Raw genomic sequence first — 21,762 nt, forward strand, 5'->3', positions numbered from 1 at the left:
GCCACAGCCCCACGCCTCGCCTCACCAAGCTCTTCTTTGGTACAAACAGGAAATAATCAGGCCTCCAGTCTCTCTCAAGGGAGCCAGGGCCTACCTAGGCCAGGCAAGGACAATGGGGTGCCGACCATCCTAATCAATGGAGATTAACGGGGCCTCTGGGCAGCCAGAACAAAGTGGAAATGCAGGTTGTCAGCTCCCAGAGGGCAGCGGCAGCTCAGCAGGTCAGTGGACTGATACAGTGTTGATTCTCGCTGGGATGGGAATTAGTGCAATCTAGGAAAGACCAGGGGCCCGGGTGACCTCGAGGGGAGCCACAGCACGCCTTTGGTTTGATTTGGGGGGTGTGTGGCTTCCAGAGTCACGTGTGAAGTTCTGCAGGAGGTCTCCCAGGACCCCCGAGTGTAAGGCAAGAGGAAAAATCTTCCACAAGTCAGGTAGCAATTCTCCTTGCCCCCGCCCCCCCTCCCGGGCACGACAGATCCCCCAAGTTCACCAGTGAGCTTTCTGGGAAGCCAGGCCTGCTGGTGTCCCTCAAGGCAGGCCGCCAGGCAGCCTGCTTCCACAGTGGCCACGGCGGAGTTCAAGGGCTAGGTCAAAGGGACCCAGCGCAGTGGCGTACTGCAGGGGCAGGGGGGCAAAGCCGGGGCAAGGCCCTGAGTCCAGGAGAGGAGGTCAGCACTCTGCTGCGAAGGGCAAGGCCAGGCTGTGCTAGAATCGGGAGGGCCTGGTCCCAGGCTCACAGGAAAGCAGTGGGTCACAGTGGGTGAGGTAAAGCTGGCTGCCCTCCCCTCGGAGGGAGGGGGAGGCCATAGGCGGCCCTGGCTGGCTCCGGAGGGGCCTTTCCCAGCCTCCGCGCCCCCTCCTTCCCTGGCGCATGTCCCTCAGGCTTGGCCCAGCCTCAGGTTAAGACCGATTCTTCGGGAGTCTCCACCCCGGGGGCCCTAAAGAGGCATCCTGGGCCTTCTCATGCCTCCCTCCCCTCCCCTCCCCGAGGCCCAGAACCCTTAGGGGCCCCTGCCCTCCCCCCTCCCCGGAAAACCACAGGCCAGCAACCTCGGGACCCCGGGGCCCTTAAACCAAGTGCTGTGCTTCGAGCCTTGCCCCAGCCCCGAGCCCCACCTGCTCCAGGGCAGCCCCCACACGGCGCAAGGAAGCTACTGGGGGTTCTTGAGGATGCGGCCGTGGCGGAAGTCATAGACATGGCGGCAAAGGAACACCAGCTCTGGGTCTGTGTCCTCGGGCACCGTGCGGTGTGGTGGTGTCGAGTAGTCTGAGGGCGGGGGCACCAGCGGCGTCTTCCTGCTGGGGAGACCCTCGTCCCGGCGCTTGGCCATGGCACAGAATCTGCAGTGACAGACCATTCGCCATCTTTACCCCAGCCACCCTTGCCGGAAGACCAAGTCCTTTCCACCCTATCCAGACGCGGCGGGGACAGCCCTTCTCCACCTGGGGGTGGAGCGGGGGCGGGGGGGGTCTGTTGCTCCCACTCCTGTCCGCGGGCCTGCACTCACTCTACTGCCTGCCAGTGTGCCTCTGGGGGGCTTCTCTCCCCCGCTTGCCGCTCACCGTACCATCTCCCACAGGGTGTAGCGGGTACATGTTGTCTTCTAACCATTTTTCACATGGGCCTGGAGCATGGCCTAGTGGTAGAGTGCTGGCCTCTCATGCATGAAGCACTGGGTTCGATTCCCTGGTACCATGTGCATAGAAAAAAGCTGCAAGTTGTGCTGGGGACCAAGTGGCAGAGTGCTAGCCTTGAGCAAAACAGTTCCCACACCTGAGTTCAAGCCCCCAGACCAGCACAAACCAAATGAAACGGAAGCAGCAGGATGTGGGGAGTAAGGCTGAAAGCCAGGGAGTGAGCTGGGTGCGGGGTCCAGGGCACGGGCAGCAGATGCCACCGCCACCCACCTGCAGTACTCAGAGAAGGTGAGCACGTAGCACTTCTCCTCAATGCAGGCCACACTGTTCTGATCCTGATGGCGCGATGCAAACACTTCATTCTGCAAAGGCTCAAAGGGAGACAGCAGGGGTTTGGGTACCTGAGCTGGAAGTGCCCACTTCTCAACCAGAGAAACAGAACTGTCCCTCATCTTCCCATGAGACGCCATGACCCCACGAGGACGGAGGAAACGGAAGGGAGGCCGGGAAGACCGTCAGCTTTCGGGGTCTCCCTTCCACACAGGAGGGGACACAGCTCCTCCCCACCACGCCTACTGCGGGGACACATGGCCTCCCTCTGTCTTGGCACCTCCGCCCTCAAGGGTTGCCATGTGCACTGCTTTTGGGATAAAGGTCATTACTGCCTTGGAGATGTGAACTGGGCAGTGTCAGGAGACCCCCAGGCCCTTTCCTAGGTTCTCGGGGCCTTGGAGAACCTAGATTAATCTCATGGCCGCCTTCCCTCCCCATACCATTTTTTCGGGCCACCCTCCCAGCCCTGCCAAGTAGCTCACCTTGTGCATGCCGGGGCTGCGGCCGCCCTGCAAGTGCTCAGGTCTGTAATACCACAGCAGGCTCATCATCAGCTCCCCTGAGGACGACAGACACAAGCGGTCACGGCCGGAGCTGGCAGTGGGCACCTCAGGCAGGCAGAGAGAGGTTGGCTGCCTGCCCTAAAGGTTTGTCCACTTCAACTCCTGGCCCGAGTCTGCAGGCTGCGGCCCTGACTCTCCTGTCCCCGGCCAAGCCTTCAATCGCCTGTAATGCTGTTAGGCTGGGAGGGCAGCAGGGAGAAGGTCCTGGCAGGTGAGGGGGGGGCCAGGTGCCCAGGCTCTGGGTGTAGAAGGTGCGTGGACCAATCCAACCCACCCCCAAGACCGGCCCAGCCTCCACGGCAGACAGACCCCAGCTCAGTGGAAGGCAGAAGCAGAGGGGACCTGTGCAGGGGCCAACTCCAGGCAGGGACCAACCATGGCTTAGAGTCCTGGCGCAAGAGGCTGCCCCCGGGCTCCCGGCCCGCCCGGCCCCAGGGAGAAGTACCAGAATCGGGGTTCTCCCAGAGGGCAGAGATCTTGGCCACATAAGGTGTGGATGTCTTTCTTGGGCCGGACTTGAGGAGGACAGTGTCTCGGACTCGGATTGTCTCTCCATGCCGCTCTACCGCCTGGTAGCTCTTCCGGATGGCTGGTTCCGGCTCGTCCTAGGAACCAAGCGGACACGAGTGAGCTGTTAGTTCCCAGCTCAGAGTGCTGGGGGAGGAGAGGGGGAGGGAGGGAGGGAGGGAGGGATAGCTAACCGCTCCTCATGCCCAAGCGCTGGACCCCTTCTCTACGCCTGGCTCTGAGTACAGGGCACGGCACGGAACAGGAAGGAGAACGGGGACATAGCAGAGCCTGGCTGAGCTCCAGCGAACACCCGACGGCCGGGCTCTGCAGGCACCCCAGCACCAGCTACGTGTTCTTGCTCCCCAGTGGGACAGGCTGGGTGGGAAGCCTTCCGTCACCCCGTTGAATGGCTCAGCCTTAGGCAAATGCTTTCCTCTACCAGCGAGTCTTAATGTCTTCATAACCGGGGTGGTTAAAGGACTAGGGAGGACTAGGGAGGACAGTGCGGAGAACTGAGGGGCTAAAAGGAAGGGGAGCGGGAGTCAGCTGGCGTTTGTTCCGCCCTCCTAGCGTTTTCACTTCCCTGCACACACTTCTCCAGCGCCCCTTCTTCGCCCCACGGCGAGGCGTGGGCACTCACCAGCACGTAGACGGCCTTCTCGCAGGCAGCTCCCACGGGCACCCAGCCGTTGGTGCGGCGGCGGCGGCGCCGGCGCGGGCGAGGGCGCTGGGCCCGCGGCTGCTTGGGGTGACTGGGCCTGCGGGCGGCCTTGCTGGGGGCCGTGTGCCGACAGCCCGAGCCCGTGCGCAGGCCTGACTTGGAGCCACTGGGAGGCTTGGCACTCTGAGGGCAGGCGCGGGCGACCGTCTGGGGCTCCGAGGTAGGTGTCTGGATGTGGGGTACAGGCTCGGCTGCGGGTGGCACGCTGGGAACGGGGCATCCCAGGAGGGGGTGGGCCGGTGAGGCTGGGTGGCCAGCTTCCGGGAGAGGAAATTCCAGCTGGCCCAGGGACCTGCAGCCATCTAGAAAACAGGAGAGCAGGTCAAGGCAGGTAAGGACAAGGAGTGCATCCGCTTCCTCCCCACCTCGGCTCTCCACGCGGGGAGCACACGGGGGGGCCGACACAGGGGCCCACCAGCCAGCAGACACGGCCATCTCTCCCTCGAGCTAACAGAACAACAGAGGAAACAGAGGAAACAGCTCTGCTGGCTCTGACGCTGGCTTCCCAAGGGCTACCATGGGCTCAGGAGGAGGGAGCCCTAATCAGACAGAACGGGGAGAGCCCCACACCTGCCTCTTCAGGCAAGCCACGGAGACCCTCAGTGCATCATTAAGCAGGGCTTAAGACTACCGGGCAGCCTTCCCTGGCACCACGTTAACTCATTCCACCCGTGGCAGTCTAGGAGGCAGCAGGGGAAACTGAGACGGAGCAGACTCGTCCCACAGTCACAGTGAGATGCAAATGGGGGAGAAGATTTCAGGCGCGGTGGCTCCGGCTTCTGTGCCCAATCACACGGGAATGGCCCCGCCACCGGTGCCTGGCATCTGCTGCTTCCTGAGCCTTGTTGTGAAGGGTGAGGGGTAGGGGTCCAGACGTGCCGAGTGGCCTCAAAAAGAAAAAGCGCAAGCAGCAGCTGCTCTCATTCCTTAAGTCTCTAACTCATGCCAGAACCTGAAACAACCAGTCTGGCCAGAGCCAAGTGGTCTATAAAGTTGTTTTATAGACCCTTTGAGAGGGGGAGGGGATGGGAGCAGCCGCAAGGCAGGGCAGACCTGCTAGCCAGCCTACTCTAGTCACCGTATTTCCACCACAAGTGGGGAAGGCCGGCTGGAGGCAGGTAGGGCGCTCCTTCCAGACTCAGGGTGCTCCACCAGTAAGGACAAGCCATTCAGGTATCTGGGTCTCACCAGGAAGGCCGACACCAGAGCTGAGCAAGCCCTGGTCCCAGTCTGCCCTTGCCAGAGAACTCCAGGCTTTGGCGTGACAAGGCAATGCACGCCTACGGACCAGCTCTCTTTCAAGGTCTGTATGGCCACAGCAAAATGGCCCTATGGCACCTGGCATTATTTTTCCAGCCCCAAACCACCGGCTATCCTCTTAAGTACCATGGCCCTGGAAGGGAAAGAATGTCCTATTCCTTGATGGGACATGGGAGCGAGCGCCACGTTCAACTCAGCATTTAACTAAGAGCCTATCAGGATCAACGAGGGAGACGAGACTCTCTCGCCCCTACTGCTAATGAGGCATTGCTACCTAACCTGCTGGGCCAGGAAATCGCCACTGATGACCTGGGGGCAGGTCACCGAGCCTGGGGCGCAGAAGAGGGGAGTGAACCCTTCCTTCTCCAAGGTCCCCGTCTTCTGGGATGCCAAATGTCAAGACTGCTAAGCACAGCTGCCCCGGGTAGGGCCAGGGGGCGGAAGGGAGGGGGGCTTACCTGCTGCAAAAGGCATTTTGTAGGGTGAGCCGCCGCAGGCCGTGCCAATGTGCGTGAGAGGCAGGGGCAACACCCCACACATGCTGTAGCCGTCCATTCCGGCCTTCTGGCTGGAGCAGTAGCGGGGTGAGCCCCAGGGAGGGGGCTGGAAGGGGGCGCCTGAAGGCCCTGAGCTTGGGGCCAGAAGGAGCCCCTCTGTAGGGGCAGCCACTGGAGACAGCTTCCCCTCGGGGAGCATGGGGCAGTAGCCCCCACACTGCAGCCCCTCCTGGCCACAGTACAGGTAGAAGCTGCCCATCGCCGTGCGCTCAGGCCCCGGGCACAGGCTGCTGTAGTCGGCAGGGTTGCCGGGCATGGGCAGAGGGGACAGCTGAGGTGCAGGGAAGGAGGGCTGGTGCAGTTCCTGCTTGGGGGCAGGCGATTCCTCGCCTGGACGCCCAGGCTCTGGCTTCAGGGCTGCTTGCCCCCCCATTAGCAGAGGCAGGCGGGGCCGCTGTCCCACGGGGCTCTCGAGAGCCTTGCTCAGGGGCTGGCAGGGGGTCTGCGGGGCCAGCTCACAGGGAGTCACGGATGGCCGTGGCTCCTCAGGGTGCCCCTGCCGGCCAGGCGCGCCGGAGGCCTCTTCCGAGTCAGCCCCCTGCCGGGCCTTGGGATGGTGCTTGCCCTTGACCTTGGCCCACTTGGGCCGCAGGACCTTGGGCGCCAGAGGCTCGGTGGATCGCCCGTCCGCTTCCGCGTGGGCACGCGGAGGCCGAAGGGGCAGCTCCCGCTCCCGGCTCAGCTTCAGGAAGGCAGCTGCGTTCAGGCTGGCCAGCCTCTTGGGAGCTGGGTCCCCATCTCGGCGCGCCCCTTCCTCTGGGGCTGGCTCTGGGGACAGGTCACGGCTTCCCTCCCCCCCCAGCCGAGGCCGCTTCTTGGAAGAGGCCCATCCCCCTGGGGCCCGGTCCCGGGCAACGCGGCGGGGGCGGCCTCCGTCCTCCCGCTCCAGCAGCAGGTTGTTGAGGGCCTCTGCGTTGAGGGAGGCCAGGCGGCGCTTGCGGGGCTGCACGAGGCCGGCGTCCTCGCTGGACGGGGCAGGGCTGGGGGCCCTGGGCAGGTCGGGGGGCAGCTCATCGGCCGGGTCTGCGCTGCGGGGGCCACGCACGCTCTCCAGGCGGGTCAGCAGCACTTTGCAGGCCTTGGGCTTCTCGGGCACGGGGGCCCGCTTGCGCAGTGGGTAGTTCTTGCGGCGCCCTGCGAGGTGCCCGGGGCTCTCAGGCCTGCCGGGCTCCGTACCCTCGGCGGCCCCCTGCTCCATGGGCAGGGGCTCCTGGTGGCCAGTGGAGCCAGAACTCAGCAGAGAAAGGGACTTCCTCCGAGTGTGGGTCATGGAGTCCCTTCAACCTGCAGGACAGGGGGCAGGCAGTGAGCACAGCGCAGCCCGGCCCACCCCGGCCAGGCCCGCAGCACATCTGTCCATCTCCACTGGCTCAGCAAGTCAGGTTGGGGAGGCCCCCAACCCCACTCTCAGCCCAGGCGCCCTAGGATCTAAAAAAGGCCAGGAAGCCCAGGAAGAAATGGAGGCAAACCCAAACCCTTCTGCTCTGCTGTCACAGGCCACCTCAACTCAGCGCTTCAGAGACTGGCCACAAAAGAGCAAGAGGTGGACAGAGGTTGAGATGGGGACCTGCCTCTGGGGCTGTGAGAGCCAAGTCTACCTGGCACATACGGCCACAACAGGCTCTTGCCAGAAAAGCCCTAAGAGGGGCGAGCCTGGCTCTGACACACCCAGGGCTGGGAAGGCCTTGGCCAGCCCAATCCATTTGGTTCCGATTCTAGGAAAGACCACCTGCAGCACAGTGGCAGGGGAGGCCCAGCACACATTCAGAAGACTCTGCCTGCCAGTCCTGCCCTGCCCTGTGGCTCACGGCAGGCAAGGTGTTGGGCAGCACACGGAGCCGACACCTCCTGAGAAAGAGAATGCTCTTGTCACTGCCTGGCAAACACTCCTCCCTCACTACAAACTGAGGGCAACTGAGCCCCAGTTTTGTTTTTTGGCCAGTCCTGGGCTTGAACTCAGGTCCTGGGCATTGTCCCTGAGCTTCTTTTGCTCAAGGCTAGCACTCTACCACTTGAGCCACAGCACCACTTCCGCTTTTTCTGTGTATGTGATACCAAGGAACCAAACCCAGGGCTTCGTGCACACCGGCAAACACTCTACCACTAGGCCACACTACCGGCCCCCTGAGCCCCAGCCCGGTGCTCTGGGAGTAGTGCTGTCACACTGGCAAGGCAGCGCAGAAGTGGCCGAGGTCAGGGGACTGAGCTCTTCATCCTTTGCTTACCCTACTATCCAGAGCAGAAGTATGGCACTGCCCAGTGAGGTGCCCCTCCCCACCCAGCAGGCAGGGCTTTTCAGCTCAGTGTTATTCACACTCACCCCAGCGGGGCGAGGACTTAACCCTTTAAGCCCCAAGCAGAGCACTCCCAGGGGCTGTGCTGGCTGCAAGCTGCAGGAGCTCAGCTGAAGTGCCCTGGCAACCTGCACCCCCAGAGAAAGGACTCAGCAAACTGGAGGGGAGATGACATGCCAGCATCTGTTCTGAGAAAACGTGAGGCCATGCGCCTGTCCAGAGAGCTGGCTCTAGGCATGCGGGCACAGTGGGCACATCCATTCATTCCTACAACCCCAGGCCTCTCCCAGAGCCCTTCCTCCCTCGGCAGGGGGCGCCAGGCGGCTCGGCATGCTCCCTAGCAATGCGGCCTTCCCAGTGGCTGATAACCCACCGGCCCTGCTCAGACCAGGGCTCACAGGGCCAAGCAGAAGCTGCCAACCCCAGCAGAAGCACATCTGCATTGCCTAGAAACACGGAGGTCCAGTTCCCCGCCCCCAAGAAGGCTGCAGGGTGAAGGAGCAGACCATGCAGCTGAGCAGGGGTGAAGCCCCTCAACAGGCCTCAAGCTCCAGAGCAGTTGGGTCTGGGACTAGCTGGGGCCAAGGCTGAGGTCACCTGGGTTGGTGGCCTGTGAGGACATGAACACAGAGTCCGGAGCAAGGAGGGGGTGGGGAGGAAAGCCAGCACAGGCCGTGCCGGTGGGAAGACAGCCGGTTCTGTTTCCAGCAGCCTGCTGGGGGTGGGGGGGCAGCCTGTGGTCAGTGCAAGTCAGGGACACCTGCCCTCGCTTGCATTCTCCTCCTTTCAGCACCCTCAAAGTCCCAAGCGGTGGGAAGGTGAGGCATGGCCACGCCCGCACCACTGCCCACTTTCAGAAGCCAGGTCCTGGCACGTGAGAATGTCGCTCTTTTAATCTCTCACTCAGCACTGGTCCCTCAGGGGCACCGCTGCCCCCAGGAGGCAGGCACTGTGGGGGGGGGGGCGAGGGAGGCAATCCCAGCTCCAAACCAAACCCAGGAGCCTCCTCCTAAACTTCTCTGCATCTGCCAACCTGTCACCCACTGAAAACACCCCAGGTCATCCAAGCACGTTGCACAACTCCAGCTTTCATGTGTCACTGTCAGGAGGCAAGGCTGGGGTCTCTGCTGTGGTGTGGGAGCTTGTGTGTGAGTCACGCTTTGAAGCGCCTGTGAGAATCCTGGCAGTGGCTTCTCCCTGGGGTGGGGCTGGGTGGAAGGGCTCTGGCCTGCCAAGGACCCTCCACCTCGGAGGGGGTGGCCCAGGCCGGCTGGGCTGCTTGGGGGAAGATGAACCCAGGAAAGCAGCAGGCCTGGCTCCTGTTCCAGCCCCGCTGCCCCCCTGCAGGCCCTCCCACCGACATAGCACAACCAGGAACAACTTCCCATCACTGCCAACAACTAGAGCGCGGTGCCCTCAGCACTGCCAGCCTCCTCTCCGGAACCTCCTCTGTCCTTCCAGGCACAGGTGATCCCGGCCCCGGGGAGAAGACAGGGTTCCCGAGAGGGACTCCCCAGTGGTGACCCCTCACCCAGCCAGGCCAAAACTGCTGATCGCTGGAGAAAACCAGTCTGACTGTCAGCTCTGAGCAGCCTCCCTGACGAGTGGCCGGCCTGCAGCCTCCAAGCAAAAGACCAAGAACAGCTTGAACCTCCAACCTCCATGAGCACGGGCAAAAGAAAGCCAGCAGACGGGCCCTGCTGTCCAAGACCCGCCACAGTCCAGAGACAGGCGAACAGGCGTGGAGGAGCTGGGTCTTGGTACTTCCCCACGGAGGCAGTACCTGTCCCCCAGGTACAGGAAGAAGGCTGCACAGTGAGTGGAAGACCCCACCCGCTGCTGCAGGCTGAATTCTCTAGCAAGGAAGGTTGAGGGGCGGTGGGAGGGGGGGAGGAAAGGAAGGTGAGGGTGGGGGACCTCAAAGGCTGAGCAGAGCCTGTCCCAGGCAGGGGACGTGGCTCCCTGGCCTGCTCTCCTTTTGCTCCGCACACCCAGCCTTGGGCTCTCAGGAAGGACGAGCTGCTCTCTCTTCTGAACGCTGCCCTTGAAATTCCATCTTTAGTGGAAGGAGAGCACTCAGGGATCTCCAGCGAGCGGAGGCATCTCTGGGTCCACAGCCAGAGAGAGGCGCCGCCCTCCATTCCCTCCACCGGTGTCATACAGTCTGGTCAAGATCGGTCCCCTCGCTCTTCTTGCTTCTGCCAAGCAAGAAGAGCCACAAGAGCACAAAGGCACACTCCTCCTCCCACACGAGTTCAGTGGATGTCACTTAATGCGGAAATGGGCAAGGAATGTCATGGTTCCCTGGTAAATCCAGGGAAAATAAAACGCAGAAACCACTGAAGGTCTGAGGCAGGTAGATAGGGCTCTGGGGTTTAACTCAGGGGATAGCATGCGGGAGGCCCTGGGTTCCAATCCTGGCATGGCAAAACTAAACAGAAATGCTGGCACTGTCCCTTGTGAGCAGCCACCTTTAGATTCTCATCACTTCAGGCTCCTCCCGGGGAAAATGGTACCCATTTTGCCTCTCTGGTGGCAGGCACTCCATTCACCACGCAACCAAAGGAACCAGCCTGACCCACAGGGACACAGGAGGTTGATTCTAGCTACTCAGGAGGCGGAGACCTGAGGAACCGGGTTTGAAGCTAGCTCGGGCAGGAAGGTCTGTGAGGCTGCTATCTCCAATTAATCACACAAAAAGCTGGATATTGGTCTAGGGACAAGTGGTAGAGCGCACTACTAGCCTTGAGCAAAAAAGATGAGTGCTCAGGCAGAGGTCAAGCCCCAGGACTGCCTCCCCACACCCCAAAATAAAAACCACCCCACGGTGGCTCACGCCTGTCATCCTAGCTACTCAGGAAGCTGAGATCTGAGGATCGAGGTTCAAAGCCAGCCTGGGCACAGAAGGAACTGTGACTCTTACCTCCAATTAATCACTAACTGGGAAGTGGGGCTGTGGGGCTCAAGGATAGGGTGGTAGCCTTGAGCTGAAGAGCTCAGGGACAGGGCCCAGGCCCAGAGTTCAAGCCCCATGTCCCACAAAATAAAAAAATGAGTCCAGTGTATGCTCTACCTTTGGCTACTCCTGTTGTGCTGAAAGCCCGGTCCAGTCCCAGAACTGCAGGAAGGATGGGACATTGCTGTTTCTGGACCCAAAGGTCCAGAACCTGTTTACTTCTAGCGCCAGAGCCAAAATTAAGGTAGGCAGATCCTTGCTGTAACAATGGGAAGTTCTGACAAGACCACAAACTCACTCTACGTGAGAAAAACAAGCTCCAGAAGAGAGTAACAGAGCTGGCGCCAGTGGTTCAGGCTTGTAATCCTAGCTACTCAGTAGGCTGAGATCTGAGGATTGTGGTTTAAAAACCAGGTTAGGCACAAAAGTCCATGAGACTCTTATCTCCAATTAACCACCAGAAAACTGGAAAGGCAGAGCACTAGCCTTGAGCTAAAGGGCTCAGGGACAGCGCCCAGGCCCAGAGTTCAAGCCCCATGACCAAAAAAAAAAGACTGACACTGGTGGCCCATGCCTATACTCCCAGCTATTTAGGAGATCATGGTTTTAGGACTGGCAGTTCAAAGCCATCCCAGAGCAGGAAAATTTGCGAGGCTCTCAACTTCAATTAATCACCTACAAAAACCTAAAATCAAGCTGTGGCTCAAGTAGTAAGAGTACCAGCCTTGAACAAAAAACGCTCAGAGGCAGGTCCTGAGTTCAAGCCTTGGGACAGACAGGCAGAAAAAGATAGTAAGCTTGGTGACAATGGCTCATGCCTGTAAACCTAGATACCCAGGAGGCTGAGATCTAAGGATGGAAGTTCGAAAGTCCAAGTGACTCTTATCTCCATTAAACTATTCAGAAGAAAGCTGGGAGTGGCAAGCCTCAGGGACAGCACCCAGGCCCAGTTCAAGCCCAGGACTGGCAAAAAAAAAAAAGGGGGGGGCGGGAGTTTGGCCTAGTGGTAAAGTGCTTGCCTAGCATGCACGAGGACCCGGGTTCGATTCCTTGGTACCACATGCATAGAAAAAAGCCAGAAGTGGTGCTGAGGCTCAAGTGGTAGAGCTCTAGTCTTGAGAAAGTCCAAGGACAGTGCTCAGGCCCTGAGCTCAAGCCCAGGACTGGCAAAAAAAAAAAAAAAAGAATAAGAGCAGAATTGGTAGAATTTTCTCATTAGGAACCACTAACACTCTGGTAGAGAGAGAGAGAGGGAGAGAGAGAGGGCGCCCTTCCTGCAGCTGGGGGCAAGACATAGGTTCAAAGGGAACCATTTTGTCTTGCAAAGTAGTAAGAGATCACAAGGGCAGGGGATATTATATTGTAGTTGTATCTCAGAGTTCCGCTTTAAGAAAGAAACGCTTGTCGAATTAGATAGCAATCATATCCAAAAAAAATCAGTCTTCAGGGGCTTCCTTTAAAGATCCATGTCCCAACCTGAGCTCTTCCCGGTGCAGGGCTCTGGCCAGCAGAAGCCTGAGCACCTGCTGCTCATTTTCTGACACACGTGGTGACCTCTGCCTGTGGGGCCACCCCTGGCCACCCCCAGCTGCGGAGCACAGGACACCCACACGGGGCTGCAGCTCCTCCGGGCGTGGCTGAGGTCTTGCACTGAGGTTGGCTTTCCTTGTTTACGAAGATCGTTGTTAGGACTCAATTAAATACAGACATGTGTAATGTGCCTTGCAGAGGGCCTGGTGCACAGTAACTCAAGACCAGTCTTCCCTTCCCCTAACCAGCGCCACACGTAAGGCTGCAGAACGTGCAGTGGGCTGAGAAACTGGAGCAGGCACTGGGAGAAGACGAGGCAGGACAGGGGGGACAGCTTGGGCAGGGGCCTGGCACCAGGCACCTGTGCCACACCAGGTGCGGGAGGACAAAAGCCCACAGGAAGCCAGCACTCTGGGAAATTCCTAGCCTCACACTGGGATGCAGGTAAGTGCCAGGACAAATGCATCTTGCTCCATACTCAGCCCTCAGCTCCACGGAGAAGGAGGACAAGTGCAGCTGGAGGCAAGGAATCTCCAGGACCATGCTCCTGGAGCCACCGACCCGAGCAAACCCAGGCTGGTGGGGGTGAGGGGTGGGGGTGGGGGTGGGGGAAGGAACCAGTCTTGTTAAGCAGCTAACAGCATTGGGGAAATAAAACAGCAACGCTCCACAATGGGCAGTCTGCTAAGTAGGGGAGTCCTTGAGTTGCTAAAGTGACATCCTCTATAAAAGCATCTCAACAAGGCTTATGGCTATAATCCAAGCTACTCAGGAGGCTGACATTTGAGGACTGCAGTTTGAACCCAGCCCAGTAAAATCCATGAAACTTATTTCTAATCAACTACTAAACAGCTGAAAGGAGGGGGTGGGGGAGCTTAAGACTGTGTAAACCATGAGTTCAAGCCCCAGGACAACACCAAAACAAGCAATCCAAACACATCGCAAGCCAGGCAACAGTGGCCTGTGCCTGTCATTCTAGCTCTTCAGGAGGTTGAGATCTGAGGATTGATCATGGTTCAAAGCCAGCCAGTACAGGAAACCTCCAAAACCTCCAATTAACCACAAAAAGACGGAAGTGGAGCTGTAGCTTAAGTGGTAGAGTGCTAGCCTTGGGCTAAACAGCTATGTAACAGAGCCCAGACCCTGAGTTCAAGCCCTAGTACCAGCACAAACAACAACAACAACAAAAGCCCTCACCAGGGCTGGGAATGTGACTTGGTGGTAGACTGCTTGCTTGCCTAAGCATGCCTGAAGCCCTGGGTTCAATTTCTCAGTACCACTAACAAGAAAAACCAGGAAGTAGTGCTGTAGCCCAAGTGGCAGAGTGCTAGCCTTGAGCAAAAAACCCTCAGAGACAGTACCCAGGCCCTGGGTCCATGCTCCAGGACTGGGGGAAAGGAAGAGGTAGAGGAAGAGAAGAGCTTTCAGCCAGGATTACTAGTCTGGAAGCTCAAGGCCAGCCTGCGAACGTGGGAACAGTAAAGCACACAGTCCCCATGTCAAAAAGCATAACAAGGATAGGTGCTGGTGGCTCACGCCTACAATCTTAGCTGCTCAGGAAGCTGAGAGCTGAGGACCGCGATTCAAAGGCAGCCTGGGCAGGAAAGTCCACAAGAATTTCTTTGGGTTGGCGCTTGAACTCTGGGCCTGGATGTTGTCCCTGAACTCTTCAGTTCAAGGCTACCACCTTGAATTGAATTGAAGAGCTCAGGAACAACACCCAGGCCCAGAGTTCAAGTCCCATGACCAACAAACAAACAAAAAAATTGCTTGAAACTGGGGCTGGGAGTTTGGCCTAGTGGTAAAATGCTTGTCTAGCATGCATGAAGTCCTGGGTTCAATTCCTCGGTACCACGTACACAGAAAAAGCCAGAAGTGGCCGGGAGTTTGGCCTAGTGGTAGAGTGCTTTGCCTAGCATGCATGAAGACCCGGGTTCGATTCCTCGGTACCACATACATAGAAAAAGGCCGGAAGTGGTGCTGAGGCTCAAGTGGTAGAGCTCTAGCCTTGAGAAAGTCCAAGGACAGTGCTCAGGCCCTGAATTCAGGCCCCAGGAGGAAGAAAAAAGAAAAAAGAAGGAAATGCTTGAAACTGTTTTGGAGTGAGTATATAATACACACGTAAACTTTACCAGTTTGGCATCCTCAGTGTAAACTCCCAAATATGGAATGCTCCCAATACTTTTCCAGTCCCATTTGAGGATCTGAGTCTTGGAGTAGGAATTTCCACATGGTTCAGCTGTTCTATCCCAGACCAGAGCTTTCCGATGCCCCCCCCCCCCCCAGGAGCTTGCCTCCCTCGTCAGCTCAATCCAGTCCAGCCCGTAAGGTACTTCAGGAAATCTCTTAACTACACCACGGAGGCCTCTCACGGCCAACCAGAGGTAGCACATCAGACCCCAAGTCTCCCCAGTGCCCCAGGCCACATGGCCTTCACAGGCACAGCCACCCTCACGGAGGCCCAGGGAGGCATTCTTACCATCCCATCCGAAGAAGCAACACCTGTCACCAGGACTCTGGAGGGCAGAGGTGGGGTAACCGGCCTGAGCCCACGCCTCCACACGGACAGGGCACTGGGTCACAGCCAGAATTCCAGATCACAGCCTTCTATTCTCCCCTCCCCTGTTAATTACTGTCATTTCAACACCTTATTAGCTCTTCCTGAATTTCCACCACGAAAGAATTGGAAATGCACGACATTTAAATGCCATCTGTGGGCTGGCCACGGGAACATAAACATCATTAAGAAAAAAATGGTTTCTCTGGTGTGACGTGGTGTCACACACCTGTAACCTCACAACTCATGAGGCTGTGGCAGGAGAGAAGGAGTGCTCAAATGCCAGGCTGGCTACCTGCTCTCGAAAAGGTTCAACAAAGAAAGCAAGTTTTTACAGAAGCGCTGGCTCCAAGTTCCCAATAAACTCGTACACGCGCTTTTATTACAGACTCCTTTATGACCCAGAGAGTGGCTGAGACTCCAAAGTCAGGTGTGTCTGCATGTTTCTTAATCTAGAACTTTCTATCCCCTGCCCCGAAACAATAAAGACCGGGAGAAAAAAACAACAACAATCATCACATTTTACAGACAATATAGGTTGCCCCTTGGCTACCTCTTCCGGACAAATATTTTCCCGAAAGAACACCTTGCCATTTTTGCAACTCCTTCTGACCCTCCCTACCTCCGCAAACACGTCAGGGGCTCCTGGCCTGAGCAGCACCTTAATAATCCCATGACTTCTACAAAGATTCTCTAGCAGGAGCCATCTAAATAGGGATTCACCTCTACAAACTGGACCACACGGGAAGGAGAGCTAGCCACGAGATTTTGGACAGGCAGCTGTACAGTTAAGAAGGCAGGAAGCTGAAGACACCACCAACGGGAGAAGGAAAACATGCCAAGGCCAGGGAACAAGCACACCTCACCTTCCACCTACAAAAGGAACCGATGGGGGGGGGAGAGGGAGTTATTTAACTCAAGTCCTCACACTTGTACCAACCCACTAGATTTTTTTTTTTCCCCACCAGAGAGGTGACGTTAGACCTTACACGCTGGATGCCAAAACAACACGGTGTCTAGGAGGGAAGGGACAGTATGGGTTGAATAATCTTCCTTGAAGGTGTTTCCCATGGAGGGGACAAGTGACAACCCCTTCTCCCTACCCCCAGGGCACAACACAATGTCCTGGCCGCCAGGGAGATCCTCAGCCTTCAGACCAAGCGGCCTTGGACGGAGGATGCCGCACAGTGCCTACAGCCTACGCCGGCCATCTGCAACCCACTGCCGCTGCTCTGCCCCTGCCTTCCTTTTACTGCTCGTTAGTGGCACGACTGGGAGGTGGGCTGGAGAAACATAAAGAAGCTGAAATTCAAACCAGTCCATTTGACTTCAGTTAGGTGCCTCCCATAAGCCCAGGCAAGACTTCATCGTGGAAGACCTCCCCAAGCTCACACCTGGGGAGAAGCCTGAGGGCTGGGGAGAATCCCAGGCCCAGGGGCTCTGACTACCTGGGCTCTTCCCCACCTCTTCAGAGTGAGAAAGCGGGACAGGGGCTGTGCCTGTGTACTGGGCCTGCCCTCAGGACCCAAAGCACAGTCTCCTGGTCCCTGGCACAATGGCAAATTCACAAAGGAAGGGAGCCCTGCCAGACTGCGCTAGCAAATTCCCATAAATACTTGGGCTGGGGTAGTGCCGCTTATGTAAAATGCTTCCCCATTGAGAGATGCTGCTTTATTTACATTCTTCACAGCCCATTCATAAAAAGGAGGTCCTTTAATGTTGGGGCTGTTCGTATAACGCTCCATAAACTCCCGAAGCTTCAGCTGGCAGCCTTTAGTTCAACACAGGCAACTTCTCAACGCCAGACTGTTCCCCCCCCCCCAAGATTTATTTTTTTTTTCCTTCCCTCAATTAATAATCCACCTTACGACAGGGCACCAAGGCCAGATGTGGCCTGAGCAAGGACAAGAGAAAACCATTTAAGTCCCCTGGATGCTGGGTGGGGAGGAATGAAGGGAAGCCATCTAGGCACTCTGAAGGTGTTGGAATCCCTTCCAGGTCTACTGAAATCTCCTTGGTGGGTGTCGAATGCTCCCAATCTCATTGTGAATATGAGGAAGGTGTGGTGAGCCCTTTCCTAGCCAGAAAGAAAGAGAAAGCAGAGAAAGTGCTTCATTTGCATAGTGGATGAATAAACAGAATTTTCTCTCCTTTTGGATACAGGTGTTTCAGGAGTCTGGGATCTGCAGGGATGAAGCCGAGGCAAGGCCCACAGCCAGGGGATGGTCTGGGACACAGAGCAGCCAGGACAGGCACTGGGAGGTAGCTTTCTCCCGCTACAGTGGAAGGAAGGAGAGTCGTAGTGGGGACTTCTTTTTTTAATTGACGGGGGAGCAGTCTCCATTGCCATGACAACTGTGAGGGGTGGCCTTCCCTCTTAGAAGGAAACTGCGAGTCCATTAATCATCAAAATGGGGCACAAAAGGGAGGTCTGGGGGCAAGGGATGGATTCAGAATGCGTTCTTGCCATCTAGGGCACCCATCCATTTCCCCCACAGTCCAGGTTTGATGGTGAACAACTAAGTTCTGCAGGAGCTAGAGGCCACAGCTCTCCTTTCTGTGGGGCTGACGAGCCTCCAAAAGGAACCCTCCGAGTCCTATCCGTGGGCCTGACCCAGCATTATTTTTCTCTTCTGTTCTTAGAGTCATGCTTTCTCCCTCATTTATACCCGGACTGAGAAGAGATAAAACATATGGATTCATTTAGCATGGACAACAAGGAAAGTTGCATAAGAACAGCAGAGCCTGGGACTGAGAACAACCCAGTAGGGTAGGAGGGAAACAAGATTGCAGCCCTTTCCACCTCATGTCTATATGGTGTCACATGAGCAACGCACAGGACTGGCCTCTCCACCCCAGGTGAGAGCCCTCCACCCCCCCCCCACCCCACCATGGACAGGAAAGGCCCAAGACGTCTCCACTCTTCTGAGCATTTCTAGAGAAGCCAAAGGGAAGGCTTCCCCTCTGTTCCCAACCAACTCAGCAGCCAACTGCATTTATTCATTCAACAAAAACGATGTGCACAGACTACAGATGAGCAACGCTGGAACCGCCACACAAACCCGCATACCTTGAACACTCCCACTGTCCTTGCCCTTCAGAAACTTTCATCTTACAAGACCTCTCGAGAAGACACCACGTTAGCACAGCCAGTGTGTCCAGTGACGGGAATGCCTCCCCTGACTTCACAATACAGACTTGACATGGAGGGCAGTAGGGCACCAGAAAGGAAGAGGGGAAGGGAAATGTCACAGAGCTTCTCATTTCAGACTCAACTCCCCCGTGCTTACCCCCTAAACATAAATCCAACTGGCATGGCGGCCTCTGCCAGGTTAGAGCTATACCAAACACAGATATGTTAGCAACTCCACTTTACATCAAGCAGCAAGACCAGGAGACTCCTTAACTGCCATCAAGAGAAATCACATATACCAGGCAGCCCCACAGAAGACACAAAGCCTGGGAGAGTCTTCAGCCTCCTCTGGGTTTAGACGTGCAATTACATTCTCTCAGAACCAACTTGAGTCTCTGGTGTGAAGTAATACCCTCCGGCTCCCACAGCCTCAACTCCACCCAGGCTGGGGGCTCGACCCTTCTGGTCAGGGGATGGGGAGGAAGGTGAGCGAGCTCTGGGCCCCAGCGCCTCTGTGGCAGGGCTGACAGGCAGGCATGCAGCCGACCCTGACCCCAGCAGAGGCCCACCTCCTACAGCACCCCCTTCCTTCTTCAGCTGCGGGGTCACCCCGGAGGAAGACCACCGCTCCAAACCGGGACTTTACCAATGGGTCAACACCACCCAGCCCGGAGCCGGCCCCGGTGGACTCAGAGGCACTCACGGCGGAAGCCCGGGGATCCCGTGTCCTCCAGCTGGCCAAGGGCAGTGCTGTCCCCCGGAGACACGTGGGCCTCTCTCCTCCCTTTTGGTGGAAGACACGGAGGTGAAGGGGGCACAAAGGAGAAGGCTGGAGCCCGCGGTTCTGGTCTCCCTGGATTCCTGCCTGGAGGCCGCCTCTCCCGCCGTGGGCGCCTTCCCGGCTGCGGGCAGGGGCGGAGGGGCTGCAGGTGCACCCTGGAAGCGGGGACTCGTCGGGTCCCCGAGCTCCAGGGTTGCCCGCCGACAATGCCCGGAGCCCCCCCTGGCTAGGCAGGCTCCCGGGCGGCCGGGCCGGGTCGACCCCACTCCTCCCGGCCCCGCCGGGCGCCCGGAGCCGGGGCCGCAGCTCCTCCCGGGCCCCCGCGGTCCCCGGGGCAGAGTCCGACCCCGCGGCCCGGCCCCGCGGGGTGGGCGCCCCGGCCCCGCTCCCCCCCCCCGCCCGCCCCGCGACGCCTCTACCTGCGCCCGCCGGGGCGCCGCCTTTGTCCGGCTCTCCGCCGCCCAGCGGGCCCCTCCGGCTCGACCCGACCCGGCCCCCGGGCCCGGAGGAGCGGAGCGGGGCGGGCAGGGCCGGGCCGGGCCTGGCCGCGGGCTCGGGGTCCCGCTGTCACTTGGAGGCGGTCTGACAACTTCGGCTCCCCCCGCCCCGCCTCGGACGCGGCCGCCGCCCCGCACCGTCCCCGCCGGGCCTCCCGCGGCCCGCACTCGCTTTCCGAACCGGCCCCCTTCCGTCTGCGGCGCCTCCCTTCCCTCCAGCCCGATCCGAGCGGATCCACGCTGCCCCCCGCCCCCCCGCCCCCCGCCCCGCGCGGGCGATCCCGCGGCGCCGCCCCCGGCCGCGGCCCCTCGCCTCGGGGACCGCGATGGGGGAGGGGGCGCGGCGGGGGCCTGGCCGCCCGCGCGCACCCGGCGGAGAGCCGAGCCGGCCCCGCCGCGGCGCGGAGCTCGCCCGGCGTCCTCCCGCCCTCCGCCGCCCGGCCGAGCCGCCACCCACCCCGGCCTGCGCGGCGGGCGGCCCCCGGGGGCTGTCACCTCGAGGCGCGCCGCGCTCGCTCCCCGATGGCGGGACCGCGGCGCCGGACCCGGGGGAGGGGGGCGGCGCGGGCGGCCGCACCTGCTCCGCGTCGTCCGTCCGTCCGTCCGTCCCCTCCCGGGCTGGCGGGGGCGGCGGCGCGCTCGGTGGGGCGCGCTGACGGGCGGCCGGTCCTCTCCCCGCCGCGAGTCCGCCTACCTCGCTGGCTCGCTCCCGCCCGCCCCTTCCCCCTCCGCGACCGCGGCCCCCAGCTCACCGGGACGGGCGGTGCGGACGGTGCAGCTCCGGGCGCCCGCAGGCCCCGGCCGGGCTGGAATCCGGCGGCTGGAACCCCCCGGGGGCGCTCAATTCCCGGGCTCCACGCTGCTGCGTCAGCGCCTCCTCCTGGGGGCCGCGGCCGGGCGGGCGGAGCGGGGGCCGCGGCCGGGCGGGGCCGTCGAGGGGGGGGCGCGGCGGGCGCGCCTGGCCTTGGCGGGCGGGCGGGCGGCGGCGGCGGAGGCCGGACGGGCGGGGCCGGCAGCCGGACGGGCGGGCGACGGGGGCCGGGCTCCGGGATCCGCTACGCCGCTCGCGGTTCCCCCACAAACTCCCCGAGAGCGGAGCCTCCGCCGCCCTCCTTCCTGCTTCCTCGTCCCCAGCCAATCAGCGCCGCGCTCCTCGGCCGGCTCCGCCAATCAGACGCCCCGCCCCGCGCCGGCCCCGCCAGCCAATCCGGCCCTCGGCTCCCCCTCCCGGCCCGCGACCAATCAGCGCGGCGGGTCGCTCGTCCCGACGCAGGGGGCAGCACGAGGCGGCCGGGGGAGGCGGTGCGGGGCGCGGCGGGGCCTGGGGGAGGGGTGCGGCGCCCGGGGGCCGGCGGGGCCCGGGTTTCTCCGCGGGCTCCTCGGGCTTCCCTGCGCGTCCCCGGAGCCCGCCGCGCCCGGACCTCGGCGCCCCAGAGCCCCCGCCCCGCCCCACACCCCGGCCCTGACCGTCACCCCTCTCCATCCCTCCTCTCCCCTGGCCTGCGCACCCGCAGTGGAGGCAGCGGGGAGGAACGGCGGGGCCGAGGGACACCCCACCCTCCCCCGAGGCTGCTGCCCCCCGGGGCCACGGTTCGCGAAGACCAGCCCGAAAAAAAAGAAAAAAAGAGAAAAAAGCCAGCGCACCCCCCTTTCCTGCAGGAAGGGCCCCCGACTCCCGCGCGAGGGCCCCGGCGGCTGGAAGCCCCTCCCGCCCTTGCCTCATCTTTCCGACTTCCCCGCCTGCCACGTCTCCTTCCCTCTCCGGCAAGGTCGGTCCAGGCTCGGTCACCCCTGGCCCGCATCTCCTTTCCTTCCTTCTGCCTTTCACCTGGCGCGCCCCCCCGCCCCAGGTGCCCGGTCCCCCCCTCTTCGGAAGCCGGGTGGGGAGCCCTCATCCCGGCCCCGCTGGCCGCGGCAGAGCCCGGGCTGGGGGTCCTCGACCCCCCCCCCGCCCTCCCCCCCGGGACCCTCGGAGCGCGCGCGGCCCCGCCGGCCGGCCGGACCCCCCTCCCCCGGCGCGCACCCTCACCCGGCGTCCCCGAGGGCTGCGGCTCCGTCCCGCGCACCCCCGGACGCGCTCGCAGGGTCGGCGGGGCGCGAGGGCCCGGCGGGGTCCCGGACCTCCCCCGGCACCGGCGGGGCGCACCGTGGGTTCCGGAGCCCCGCCGAGTCCACCTTGGAACAAAGCCTCCTTCCCAGTTCAGGCGGGGGAGGGGCGGCGGGGAGGTAGAGGGAAGTCGAGGCACCGCGCCCCAGCTCCGCGGGGCCGGCCGGGCCCGGGACAGCGCCCGGGACCGCGGAAGGGGGGCCCGGGGCGCTCCTCCTGCACCTCCACCCCAGCACGGCCTCCACGGCTGGGAAACACTCCCCACTCCAGAGCAGCTCGTGGGCCTCCGGAACCGTCCAGGGGGCCCCCGGGCTGGGTGTGG

The 21,762-nt window shown here is 60.7% G+C and overlaps 1 protein-coding gene across 2 annotated transcripts; it reads right to left on the bottom strand.

Moving 5' to 3' along the window:
• On the bottom strand, positions 1–20,269 carry Bahd1 (bromo adjacent homology domain containing 1). Of its 2 annotated transcripts, none has more exons than XM_090318607.1 (7): positions 20,086–20,269; positions 5,487–6,869; positions 3,688–4,070; positions 2,983–3,142; positions 2,457–2,533; positions 1,912–2,003; positions 1–1,344 (listed from the first exon to the last, which is right to left on the bottom strand). In XM_090318607.1, exons 2-7 carry the CDS (start codon positions 6,853–6,855, stop codon positions 1,155–1,157), a joined length of 2,271 nt encoding a protein of 756 aa, XP_090174733.1. In that variant the 5' UTR covers positions 6,856–6,869; positions 20,086–20,269; the 3' UTR covers positions 1–1,154. The 2 variants fall into 2 exon arrangements, with proteins under 2 accessions (XP_090174733.1, XP_090174734.1); XM_090318608.1 differs by lacking the exon at positions 20,086–20,269 and adding an exon at positions 18,759–18,846.
• Positions 20,270–21,762: the final 1,493 nt, after the last annotated feature.

The sequence above is a fragment of the Megascapheus bottae genome, chromosome 25 (assembly GCF_031878675.1).
Source record: "Megascapheus bottae isolate mThoBot1 chromosome 25, mThoBot2.hap1, whole genome shotgun sequence".
Lineage (NCBI taxonomy): Eukaryota > Metazoa > Chordata > Mammalia > Rodentia > Geomyidae > Megascapheus > Megascapheus bottae.

Excerpts from the sequence above, each read along its gene's own strand:
- Bahd1 (XM_090318607.1), bottom strand. The coding sequence starts at position 6,855 with ATGACCCACACTCGGAGGAAGTCCCTTTCTCTGCTGAGTTCTGGCTCC. Across the intron at positions 3,143-3,687 it reads AGAAGGCCGTCTACGTGCTG|GACGAGCCGGAACCAGCCAT; the intron begins GTGAGTGCCCAC and ends CTTGGTTCCTAG. Across the intron at positions 2,534-2,982 it reads CTGGGAGAACCCCGATTCTG|GGGAGCTGATGATGAGCCTG; the intron begins GTACTTCTCCCT and ends TGTCGTCCTCAG.